This window comes from Barbus barbus, assembly GCF_936440315.1.
Source record: "Barbus barbus genome assembly, chromosome: 10".
Taxonomy (NCBI): Eukaryota; Metazoa; Chordata; class Actinopteri; order Cypriniformes; family Cyprinidae; genus Barbus; species Barbus barbus.
The window spans coordinates 3,279,012-3,292,235 of record NC_136738.1 but is presented as its reverse complement, the minus strand read 5'-3'; the positions used below and the strand labels follow the sequence as shown (position 1 = coordinate 3,292,235).

General features: G+C 37.6%; 1 protein-coding gene across 2 annotated transcripts; it reads right to left on the bottom strand.

The window, feature by feature from the left end:
• Positions 1 to 1,843: 1,843 nt before the first annotated feature.
• LOC306876034 (desmin-like) lies at positions 1,844 to 7,995 on the bottom strand. 2 transcript variants are annotated; one of them, XM_079426925.1, is made up of 10 exons: positions 7,254 to 7,876; positions 5,430 to 5,490; positions 5,235 to 5,330; positions 4,261 to 4,422; positions 4,029 to 4,154; positions 3,469 to 3,689; positions 3,321 to 3,364; positions 2,800 to 2,903; positions 2,630 to 2,649; positions 1,844 to 2,213 (listed from the first exon to the last, which is right to left on the bottom strand). In XM_079426925.1, exons 1-10 carry the CDS (start codon positions 7,808 to 7,810, stop codon positions 2,153 to 2,155), a joined length of 1,452 nt encoding a protein of 483 aa, XP_079283051.1. In that variant the 5' UTR covers positions 7,811 to 7,876; the 3' UTR covers positions 1,844 to 2,152. The 2 variants fall into 2 exon arrangements, with proteins under 2 accessions (XP_079283051.1, XP_079283052.1); XM_079426926.1 differs by lacking the exon at positions 2,630 to 2,649 and having other exon boundaries at positions 7,254 to 7,995.
• Positions 7,996 to 13,224: the final 5,229 nt, after the last annotated feature.

Below are 13,224 nucleotides of genomic sequence, written 5' to 3'. Positions count from 1 at the left end.
TATTTCCTCAGAAACTGTTGTGGTTGCATAGCTATGGTTGCAACAAAGTGGTTGCCGAGCAGCACAGAAACAACAAAGACGTGTATGTTTGTTTGTAGAGTAATTTACAGCATCTTAGAATGCCCTCAACCAATCAGAATCAAGGACCGGAAGCAGGATTTAGAACCCGGGGTTAAACGCAGCGAGTGCCCTGGGGCCTGTTTCAGAAAGGAGGTTAAGTAAAAACTCTGAGTATGTTAACCCTGAAATCAGGGAAACTCTGGGTTTTCCGTTTCAAAATGGGAGGTTTGTCAAACACGGGAAAGCAGGGTAAGTCAAGCCCGTTTCTGAAAGAGAGGTAACTTACTCTGTAAACATAACCTGGTCGGGAGCAGGTAAACCCAGAGTTTCTTTCCATCTCCTCCCCCTTTTTAAAGTGTTAGCAATCTTTTAATACCTCATTCATTCACGCTGCAAAATTGCTTTTCTTACTGAGTATTTTTGTCTTATTTCAAGTACAAATATCTAAAAATTCTTAATTTGCATTTTATATATGAAAAATGGTCTACATTTAGTCTTGTTTCCTAGGGGATTTTCCTTTTAAGTGCATTTTACATAAAACAAGTACAATTGTCCGCCATAGGGTAAGAAAAATAATCTTAATGCAAACGGAAACAAGAATATTTTTAATTTCTTACCCCATTGGAAGGTCATTTGCAAAATAAGAAAAATGCACTTTAAAACATCAGAGATGCAAAGCACATTATAAGTCCACTGTATGCAGATTTTAAGCAAAGTGTGCATCCCTCTCACACTCTTTCTAAGAATTTATTCCTGGGCACAAATCCGTCAAAGAGGAGTATCACAGGTGAGTGGTGTAGAAATCGGTTTAATTGAAGCTAATCTGATAAATGATGTTCACTTGATAACATCTTTCTGTGACCTCTGGAAGTAACCCAATAATCAGAATTTCCTTCAGGATTTCCAGTGTGGTTGGATGCACTGATGACAAGCATATCCCCACCATCGCACCTTCTGAAAATTAAACTGATTACTGAATGGAAGGAGTCAACCTACTTAAGAGTTGAGTAAACTAACTCAGTTCAGCTGTTCTGTAACCGAAAACTCAGTTTCCCATCTCAGAGTAAGTCAAGTCAAGAGTTCAAGTTTAAACTCAGAGTTGGTTGAACCTCCTTATTGAAACGGGCTCCTGAAGTCCACATACCGCCCAAGGCCACGAGGCTTTCTAAAGGTCAGAGTTAACACTAATAATAGAGTCTCATTAAGGTTATGATGATGCATTCATAACCTGTCAGTATAAAGTGGTAACTGTAAGGTGATAGAGTGAAGGTAGTGTTGTGAGTCTGCACACATGTGCCTGCCTTCGCCTCAGGAACAAAGAGCTGGATGCTGAATTAGAACAGAAGGTGGTATTTTACTGTGAAATCTCTTAGCATGGTTTACTCAACCTGTCAGTTTATTCCCTGTTGTGATTTATTTGGATCTCTAGCAGGTGCATGTTGGTTTCAAACACCTAGTTCAAAATGTTTTGTCAACTTCAAAGTATACTCTACATGGGTGTTTTCAAAAATGAAAATTGTAATTTTATGCAATTTATTAATTACAATTTTGTTAATTTTTTGTTACATAATTATTTTACTACTTTTATTTTGCACAAAAGGCTATTCAATATTTAATATAATCTGTATTGATAAAAGGTCAGTATGCGTTAATCTTTTGGATGGGCAACAACACTCAATATCTCTTTTACAGCCAAGATTTTAAGGTAGTGTTGTTGGCTACACTGAAATAATTATTTTACTATATATTATGCATGAGAATCCAAAATCACAGAAGCCTTTATAGGAAGAAAATGCAGTGCAGTTTATTGTTGTATTTTTGTAGCAGTGGAACAGCTTCTCAGATATGACCCTACCACACATGCACACATACTTTCACATCAAAAACTCTGAGATCAACTGGCCACTTTCAGGACTCTCCAGACATGCATATTATGCCATTTTGCTCGTCCTCCCTCTTGTTCTTCAGATCACTTTTCCTTTTGTCTGCATCATCCTCACATGCGGTAATGGGTCATGGCAATACTGGGCGTGCATAAAAAGCCTGCGGCCATCGATGAAAATGTATGTTAGGGAAAGGGATTCTATAAAACTCAATCTGTTTCATAGGCTTTACACGATGTCCTGCTGGTGCTGTGTGGACTCGCTGACGACCTGAAGAGAGAGAAAAAAGGGGAATGATTAGAGTGACGTGTCTGAATAGGATACAGATGATTCACACGCACAGATGGCTGCATATACATGTTGGGAAAACAAAAAAGCAGAATGGTTGATACTCAGCAATAAGGAACAGAGACAACTGGGAGAGGCGTTTCTATAAGTTAAAACAGCCCATTTCCTGCTGGAAATCAATACTGGGATAGTGCAAGGACACATTCTTTGATAAATGAACTTCTCCATATGTGCTGTGCAGAAAAACACTGTGATATTCAGCTGAGCTGAAAACAGATATTAACAGTGATACACATGAGAACTGGAGGATTCTGTAGTGAAACCCAGTGCTGGTTAATAGGGAACAGGACGTTTTTGGAAAAAGACTGTGCAAACAGATGAGCCATGGCTGAACTTACACACTGAGCACTGTCCTAATCTAGAGTAAAATAGAAAATTATTTTGATGATAATGATTATATGCACGCATATACAATACATATCTGTGTGTTTATGTGTATAATACGAATATGAGGTTAGATGGCCTGTAAAATCCATAAATTACAATAATTGTATCAAGTAACTGTTACCTCGCCATCCCGGGTCTCAATAGTTTTGATCAGAACTGTTTTCTTGGAGTGGACTTCAGATGAACGCTGTTGTTGATGCTGATGGTGCTGCTCTGGGCTTGTCTCTATGGCAACAATTCACAACCACGGCATCATTAAACTCACCCTCACATGGTAAATACTTACATACTGCATTATTGATATCATCATTAGTTGAGGTGCTCAAACACAACAAAGTAAGGGTTAAGAGGTAAGGATTTTAAAAAAACAATGACTTTGCCCCCCCTTGTGGATGAAGAAGACCTCTATTCAACCAGTTCATCATTTTCTCACCCTCATGTTCGTTCAAACCTTTCTACATGTTTTTTTTCTTTTAAAGACGAGTCAGTGGTTTCCAACACCGTTTCAAAGCCCCAATGACTTTCATTGTATGGACAAAAACAATTGCACAAAATAATTCATATATGTGTCATATGTTTAGAACTATTGCCCAATTGTAATTTTTGTAGATGAACTGTCCCTTTAAAAGTTTAAGAACCCACCTCTGAAACTCAAGGTAGAGAAGGACTGCACAGGCAAGGAGACCCTGAAAATACGAAAAATAATTACATCAAATAAAGCTTTGTTATATCAGTTAAGAGAGCAATATGCAATCTATCTAATTCTGTCTAAATACTTTCTATTTCTTACCTGCTCTCCTCTCCTTCCAGAAGCTTCCTGTAGGTGGCGATCTCCACATCAAGTGCCATCTTAACGTTCAGCAGATCCTGGTACTCACGGAGATGGCGAGCCATCTCATCCTTCATTTTTGCGATTTCAGCCTCAAGGCGGGCAATGGTGTCCTCAAAACCACCGGCCTCACCACCCATCCTCTCCTCCATCTCCCTCATTTGCCTCAACAAAGACTCATTCTGCAGAAGGAATGACAAAAAGTTGTTGAAAGCGAGAAGTAACGACTAGAAGTAGGGTGAAACTGATGTACAGAGGGATGAGAAAAAGCAGAGTTGAGATTATCTGAGTGGAGTATTAATAAAAAACTGCAGATAGTAGATATTTCTTGCACTACTGTGGGCCATTACTGGCTCTTTGCTGAAACAAATTTACTCATCGAGCACCAGGGGAAACATATTAAAGACTTCATCATTGGTAATAAGATGGATTCAGGTGTGCTGAGGCTCAGTTAATATTTGTTTTGGCTGTGAAATAATAACTCGGCTTACAGCCCATGCACAGAATGTTGAAGGACTTACGGTTCCCTTGAGAGAGTCGATCTCACAAGTGTAGGACTGGATCTGGTGACGGAACTCCATGGTCTCCAGCTTGGCTTGTCTGAGAGCATCGTTATTCTTGTTTACTGCCTGGTTCAGATCTGTCACCTGTGGGTGAAACAAAATAGTTTATCTCAAACACCTGGCTACTTTCAGTCTAGATACATAGATCTCCATAGCCTTTGTGTGTCAGTCCAAAATCTCTTATACAGACCTTAGACTTGTACCATTCCTCAGCCTCTGAGATATTCTTGGCAGCGATAGCCTCGTACTGCATGCGGATGTCCCTGAGGGCGGCAGTCAGGTCTGGTTTGGACATGTCCATTTGGATCTGCACCTGACTCTCCTGCATCTGGTTTTGCAGCTCACGGATCTCCTGAAGGAAAAGGTAAACAGAGAGACGTAGCTTCAGAGCGCACTTATGTATTGTCGTTTTACTTGACAAGTTGAGTCTTGATGGGTGTAGGAAACAAGTTCGTGTCATTGTTGAGAATAAAGTCGGAATCAAATGCGACTTTGTTCAATGGAATCCAGGATGTTGAATGTTAAGTGTATAAAATATACTCTTAAAAATGCAGGTTCCTTATTGGCATTGATGGTTGGAACATCAATGGAACCTTTCAATTGCACAAAAAGTATAGTGTAAAAACATTCCTTCAGATTATTAAAACGTTGGTTCTTTTAAGAACTGATTGCTGGAAGGTTCCCAAAATGGTTCTTTAATGGCATTGCTGTGAAAACACCCTTTGGCGTCTTTATTTTTAAGAGAGTAGATTTTTTTTTTTTAATCTCTGATAGCTATGTGTAATTGTAGGACTGTGAGGCCTTGTAAGGCCTTTTTCTTTTTCCTACGCCCTTCTCACAGCTGCGTCTCAGAGAACCTGTCTCTGTTTAATTATAGGGATGCATCTGTTCCACAGCTTTACACTGCCCCCTCACTGTCAGTGCGCAGCTGACACGCACACAGACACACATGTGACCATTTTATCCTTACATGTCAAATAAAAAGCAGAGAGAGCATTTAAAGAACTTGACTTCAGAGCCTCGTGAGTAAAAGGTCAGTGTACGTGTTGTATGCTGAGTATGAGAGTGGGGGAGGTTGCAGAAAGAGACAGTGAAAGAGATGAATAGTTAGTCACGTATAGTTTTGGGAAATGTTGAGGAATGTAACTTTAGATATATACAAACCTCCTCATGGATCTTCTTGAGGAATGCAATCTCTTCATGAAGACCCTCAATACGTCTTTCCAGGTCCAGCCTAGCCAGAGTGGCAGTATCTACATCCTACATAAAGCACAAGAACAATAGGAAGCTTAAGTTTTGAAACCTTCTTAAAAATCGACAACATTTTGCCAAAAACTAAAGGTGATGTAAAGAACATACAGCTCTAAAAGCAGAGAGGTTGTTCTCAGCTTGCTCTTTCTGGTGGATCTCCTCTTGAAGTCTGTGGAAGAAAGAGAAATAAGAGTCTTGATCATAACATACTTATTAAAGTCCTCTAACTAGTCTATTAAGAATTTACGGTTTAAACAAGAGGGTCTTTATTGATGTATATTGTAATTTGTTATGCAAGAATTCCTAGATGGCCAGAAATAGAGCCTGTTCTATTGGTCAAGATGTCCTGAGTGTCTTCTGTCTTTGAGATATCCTGAGAGAGACTTGAAGTTGTCATTCCTTCATGCATAGAGATCAAGACAGAATATTATATTCTCACATACTGCTTGGAGTCACACAAGGCTCAGGTTTAATGTAAACATCCCTGAGACTTTTGAAAGTGGATGTTGTTAATGTGGCACATATCTGGTTTCATGAATGTAATTGTTGGCAGTCAGATGGCATCTGATAGTTTCATCAGAGAGATGAAAGGAGTTGTCGCATAACTCATACTGATTTTTAGGTCCTGTGGGATCTAAAAAGTAATGGAGAGTTAAAATACTGTTAATAAAGTCTTTTCGGTTGTTTTTGTTTTCATACAGTGCTGGGTAGCAATAACTTATAGCTATAGCTTCAAGTCATATAATGTGTTGTATTATATAATCTCTATATATAATTTCAAAAGCAGCCCACCATCAGGTTCACTTTGAACAATGTCTATGAATAGCAATTGCTGTTGGTAGGCTTTAAACAGTTATCCTTAATTAGTGCTGATAACGTGGGGTGGTTGCGGGTCCCTTGAGTGCAATGCACTCAGACAGACACACACACACACACACAAACACACACACACTACGGGAGATAAGGGTAATTTTTAGGAACAGGCATTCTCTGCAGTGCTGGGGGGTATATTGAAGAGGCTAATAATAGCAGTCTAATATGAGCAATGTGTAATGTGACTCTGGGTCCTTTTGCAAATAGGAATAACACTCTTACAGTCTTTCCAACATCATACACAGACATGAGTTACACCGGTGGTTGCTACTTGCAGTTACCGTACACCCTGTCATAAGCATTCTTGCATTCATGTTGTCTTTACATCTGAGGTGGTCCTGACCTCTGTCTTTCCTGTGGTCTCCTTTTCATGTCTAGTGCTTGTGTTTAAGAAATCTGGCCATGATGTCATTGTTGGTGGACCTGAATGCATACCAATCATATTGTTCTAGAATGTTCTGGGGAGAAGTTTAGAAGTTAGGATTAGTAGGTAGATGTCTTGAAGAAGTCACATAGCGTACTGGAAGTCATGATGGTGCTCATAACTCACGTACAATATTGTGTTGGGAACTTTGAAAAGGACCCACACACACCTTAAGAAATAAAGGTTCTAAAGGGGGTTTTTGCAGCAGTGATGGCATAGAAGAACCACATTTGGTTCCCCAAGGAACCTTTCAGTGAACAGTTCTTACAAGAATCTTTTTACATAGTGTGAAGAATATTATCTAAAGAATGTTTAAGAATCTTTTGTGGAATGTAAAGGTTCAATGCATGTTAAAGGTTCTTCATGGAACCATAGATGCCAATAAAAAAACTTTATTTTTAAAAGTGTATTATGTAATAAAAGTCACTATGGCTCATAAAGTAAGCAGCTTTGTATTCTGAGAGAAATAAACCAAATCACTTCAACACAACACCAGTATTGTAAGAGATAGTACTGTCTCTTACAATACTGGTGGCAATATCCTATTACCTCGAACTTCAGTGAAGATGAACACAAAGCTGTCTACATTTAGTCATTTAAAATGCATAGCCCTAAATAATTCTTGAAGGCCTCACCTCTGTTTTAGTTTCTGCAGGTCATCGGCCAGGTTGTCCCTCTCTATCTCAATGCGGGACCTCTGATTGGTTAGTGCATCCACCTGTCTGCGCAGCTCTGTCATCTCCTCCTCATACATCTCTGCGATGCGCGTGGGCTCGCGGCCCCGCAGTCGTTCGATCTCCACAGACAAGGCTTGGTTCTGCTGCTCTAGGAAGCGCACCTTCTCGATGTAGCTGACGAAACGGTCGTTCAGATGTTGCAGCTCTGCCTTCTCATTAGTGCGTGTATTGAGGAAGTCCTGGTTCATGGCGTCTGCCAGATTGAAGTCCAGCTTCTCACCAAGGCCTGCATAGGAACGGACCATTGATCTACCACCAAATGAAGCACTGGATGCGCGCTGGCTGGAATAAATGGGAGAAGAGGAGGCCTTGGTCACCTCATAAACTCTGGAGGACACACGAGAGGATCCAGAGGAACCTGCATGGCCAGAGTAAATGGAGGAGCCCAGGCCGGAGCCGAAGGTACGGCGGTAAGAGGAAGCCGTCTCGGCTGAAGTTGAATATTTCTTGCTCATGACTGGGCCTCAAAGGTTTGTACGGTGTGCAAATGCTGCTTCGCTGAAGGCTGTGTGGTAGAATGAGGGTCAAGCAGCGAAGCTGGACTATATATATAGTGTAGCTAGCACCCCATCTGCCCCCACCCACATTTTTCTGTCACTGTTATCACCCCACAGGGTGGCAACTTCTCTCTCTCTTTTCTAAACCTTGCTTCCTCAGCTGTCATGAGGTCCGGTTTCCAGCAGCTGGGTGGAGCAAATGGATGGAACATGAGGTGGCACGGGTCACGTCACGTAGAATGAGCAGTCATTTCTTTTCGTACAAGAGGATGCTTACCAGGAAGAGCTGTTTTACCACAGTAAAAATAACATTATTTTGAGAATTCTCCATGGGTTTTGGCTTATTTTAAATGTTCAATTTGAAAAGGTCGCCATTTTTATAATTAAGTTTGTTGTTTTTTCAACATTAATTCCGAACTTTGCACAAATAACCAAAGGATACGTCTCTTTTAAGCCAGTCTTCTAGTTGAAATTTTATTTGAATCTGAAATTAGATTTAACCCTCATGGTGTATTCTGGTCATTTTCTTGTTTTCAAAAGACGTTAATTTTATTGCATTTAACTAAAACTTATTGGCTTTTTATCACACAGGGTATAACAAGTAAAAATTTATAGTTTTTGTGCTTTTTTGGGATTTTTTCCCCATCTTGTTATCCTTGTGGTGTAAATATTGGATTTAATCCTTTAATCAACTTGTGTTCTTTCAATTAGCACAGGTTTTGTATTTCTATTTTTGAACTGATTGATCGTAGATCGTGTCATATTGATTTGTGGCTTATGCAACCTTTCCCCCCTCAAAAACAGATGCTCAGATCAATTTTGTTATCATTTATTCACCTTTTATTTGGTCTTATGGAGGCCTTTTTTTTTTTTTTTTTTTTTTTTTTTTACTGTTTTCTTCTTCTGTGGATCAGAAAATATGATATTTTGAAAACTAGTTCTGTGTTTTTGTCCATGCAGTGAAGGTCAATGGGGCAGTGTTGTTATATTTCTTAATTGGACTCTTCAAAAAAGCAAGAAAGAAAATAATACAGTTTGGGGTTGACATGAGGGTGAGTAAATGATAATAGAAGTTTCATTCCTTATTTAGGTTTTGCTTTATTAAACAGAAATCACAACCCAATCATGATTAATCTTGTGACATTTTGAGTTCAAGCAAGAAAAGTAAATAATATATGTGACCCTGGAGCACAAAACCAGTCTGAAGTCGCTGGTGTATATTACAAAAATACATTGTATGGGTCAAAATTATCGATTTTTCTTTTATGCCAAAAATCATTAGGATATTAAGTAAACATGATGTTCCATGAAGATATTTAGTAAATTTCTTACCATAAATATATCAAAACTTCATTTTTGATTAGTAATATGCATTGCTAAGAACTTAATTTGGACAACTTTAAAGGCATTTTTTTTTTTTTGCACCCTCAGATTCCAAATTTTCAAATAGTTGTATCTCGGTCAAATATTGTCCGATCCTAACAAACCATACATCAATGGAAAGATTATTCAGCTTTCAGATGATATATAAATCTCAATTTTGAAAAATTTACACTTAAGACTGGTTTTGTGGTCCAGGGTCACATATGTTTTTTATAAATTGGTGATGGCGCAGTGGATAAGACACATGCCTTTGGTGTGAGAGACCCGGGTTCGAATCCACTGTGAGACACCAATGTGTCCCTGAGCAAGACACTTAACCCCTAGTTGCTCCAGAGGCGTGCGACCTCTGACATATATAGCAATTGTAAGTCGCTTTGGATAAAAGCGTCAGCTAAATGAATAAATGTAAATGTAAATGTAAATTTGTATTGATTAAATATGCGCTATACTTGCTTTTACTTTCATAATATCAATGATAATGCTAAATGATGTCCAGATTAATATGGCTTTAATTAAATCATTTGCATGTTGCATTTTTTGCATAGTGTGAAACTAGCCTAAACTGTCAGTTCATCTGGGGGTTTTTTTTGGGGGGGGGGGGGGGGGGTACCTTCAGCTTTATAAAGTAGTCGTGAGAGGAGGGCACAATATTTTAGATATACCACATCATCCTTTCAATGATGAAATGTTCTTAATTTGTTTTTCTTGTGTCATAAACGCCTACATTGCACCTGGGAAATCAGAGTAATGTAACTGTGTATTTGTGTCATCAAATATACCAAATGCTATCTCTGTCACTCCAGCCCCAGTAGTTCTGGCTGTTCCCCAAGCTAACCATAGTGCCCGAGAAGCCGATGTTACTCCACAGCTGCTGTCATAGTTATTAATAGACTTCCAGTCTGAACCCCGTCACCAGGCTGCTTTCCTGAGGGCCTCTTGGAAAAAGAGTAGACTTTGATGGGGCAGAGACTCAACAATCTCAAAAAAAAATTTTTAGACTTGTTTATACAGAATACAAATGTGTAAATATTAATGCAATATGAGTTAAATATTTTACATATTTTATATCTCTGAATCCATCTGTGTGAATGGAATGTATTGTGGTCTTTGTCTCTGGTGACTAAAAGTGCCTCAAGGGGGTGTTGGGTTAGTTCATTATTTTCAGCAAACCCAGGCTAGCACCAGTGAATGCAGAATTAATTTGAAGAAATAATTAAATTGAATGTACAAAAGAAATGTATGAAAAGTGAAAAAACAAAAAAATAAATGTATGGAAAAATGTGTGTGTGTGTGTACACACATTTTTCCATACATTTATTTTTTTGTTTTTTTTGTTGCTCGTTTGAAACTTAAAAAAAATGTTTAGACTTGATCAGACTTTTATTGTATGTTGACATTCACTGTTGGATTAGTATAGGTATTTACATTGAAACAAACACAGATTGTTCAAGTTACTTAGAAGATGATTTATTCCTGTTAGGGTAGTCATTCAAAGGTCAGATTTTATGATCAAAAACAGCAACATTACCATTTAAGATCTTAATTTAGCCTGACAAATGTGTTTCATTTCACAATACTTCATCATTAATCTTATCATCTAATTTATTTTCGGCACACTATGAGAGTAGGCTCTGAAAATTCATGGGTTACAGAGCAATTTTGGGACAGGCATGTGTCAGGTGGGAAGATGATAAAAATGAATTCTGACAAGATCAAAACACATGGAGTTTATGTTGCCAGGTAACCACAACAGAAATTCAGCAGTGCTTCAATAACAGCTGTCAAATCTATTTATTCAAATAAGATAAATGCCATAATGTCTATCAGTTAACCTTACATAGTTGCTGTTAATTCCTTATATTGAAATATAATTTTTTTTTCTTTTTTTTAAATTCCTTATTTTTTTGTTTATTGTATTTTAGATAACAGTGCCATAAAAATACATTACTTATAGTATCTAAAGAAAATTATTTAATTTATTTGTTTTTATTGAGTCACTGAATAAGAAATTTGACTTAAACATGATGTCTGCTAATGTGGTGTCCAAATGGCGGGACATGTGAAACCGCATGTGGGTAGGGTGGTGGGAGTTGCCCAGTAGTTCATCTTTCAAAAACTCCCTCTGGCTGCCTTAGCAACCCCCCAAACAGACATACACAGATTCCAACAAGGTGAAATGCCACGCAGAGGGGGTAAAGGGGAACATGGCGAGATTTTGTGACAGAGTTTGAAAGATGTTAATTATGCAAGGGGCCCTCTATAAAACATTTACATAAATAGTTGACTTATACATACTGTATATAGCTATAGACTTGAGGCTATATGTGACCCTGGAGCACAAAAGCAGTCTTAAGTCGCTGAGGTATATTTGCAGCAATAGCCAAAAATACATTGTATGGGTCAAAATGATTGATTTTTCTTTTATGCCAAAAATCATTAGGATATTAAGTAAAGATCATGTTCCATGAAGATATTTGGTCAATTTCCTACAGTAAACTTAATTTTTGATTATTAATATGCATTGCTAAGAACTTCGTTTGGACAACTTTAAAGGCGATTTTCTCAATATTTAGATTTTTTTCTACCCTCAGACTTTCAAATAGTTGTATCTCGGCCAAATACTGTCCTATCATAACAAACCATAAATCAATGGGAACCTTATGCTATGATGTAGAAATCTCAACTATGAAAAATTTACACTTAGGGTCCAGGGTCACAAATGTGTTTCATAAATTTGTATTGATTAAATATGCGCTCTACTTGCTTTTACTTTCATAATATCAATGATAATGCTAAATGATGTCCAGATTAGTATAGCTTTAATTAAAGCTTTTGCATGTTGCCTTTTTTGCATAGTGTGAAACATATTTCCCTGGCCTAAATTGTCAGGAAATCGTAATTTCATAAAATGTACCCCTACGACTGGTTTTGTTGTCCAGGGTCACATATTTCATTAGAGTTTCACATTTACAGTCAGAGCAAAACAAAAATGAAGAGAATGATTGTTCAAATTATGTTGGAGAGTTTGGAAAAATATATTTTTTTAACATTTTGTTTTGGAGCTAAATATTGTGCATTGCAAAATAAAAAAAAAAAATATATATATATACTGTGCATCATATTGGTGACTATTTAAAACGTGTCTTGTAACAGTCAAATGGCAAAGCAATCATAAAGCATATGAGAATAATACTGCACTGACAATATCCGGACAGTTGGTGGCACCACAGCTCAGTTTAATGAGTGCATCGCCATGTAAAAATGACGTGTTTTGTTGTTACTTTCTCAGTTGGTGGTAGATTATGGTGACGTATAAATGATGATGACATTGGTTTTATTTTGACAGTGGTTTCCTATGCCACACAAACGGGAACATATAGCCTAGCAAATACTCATGTAGCATATGTTATGTCTTTTTTAAGGGGAGACACTGCAGGCTAAAACACCATTTTTGGGCTTTTTGGTTTTTCATAAAGTATTTTTTCAGACTAGTGAAAATAAAACATCCAAAAGACACTGTTACGTGTTTCTTTTCTAGCACTTTATCTATCTATTTTATCTATGTGTGTTTCAATTGCAATACATATTTTTAAAGGCCGTTTTCTCAAAATGAGTTTTCTCTCCTACATTGAGCCATATATCTCCACTTCAGTAGCACTTACACACACTAAACTTTACATCTTTATTCCTGTCTATATCCTGAAGGTCTTTACAGAGGGATTTGTTCATAAATAATTTGCTTCATTTTCACAAAAAAATTGTGAAAATGTATTGTTTTCTGTCTGTTCTAAGTATTTTCTGAATTATGGAGTGACAAAATGAGATACCCAAAATTCCCTCTGTAACTTTTGATAAAATGAAAGCAACTTCATCCAGTGTATAGATTTTTTTTTTTTCTAGAAATGTATGCAAATTACCGCATATTTCATTAAATAATGCCTAATTTGCCTACCTAACATTTTAGAAAGCTTGTAGTACAAATGTTTGCA

Bases quoted from the DNA above. Each gene is read 5' to 3' on its own strand.
- LOC306876034 (XM_079426925.1), bottom strand. From the start codon at position 7,810: ATGAGCAAGAAATATTCAACTTCAGCCGAGACGGCTTCCTCTTACCGC. The intron at 5,491-7,253 runs GTGAGGCCTTCA...TTTCTTCCACAG, and splicing joins CTGCAGAAACTAAAACAGAG to ACTTCAAGAGGAGATCCACC. The intron at 3,365-3,468 runs GTAAGAAATAGA...TCGTATTTTCAG, and splicing joins CTGGAAGGAGAGGAGAGCAG to GGTCTCCTTGCCTGTGCAGT.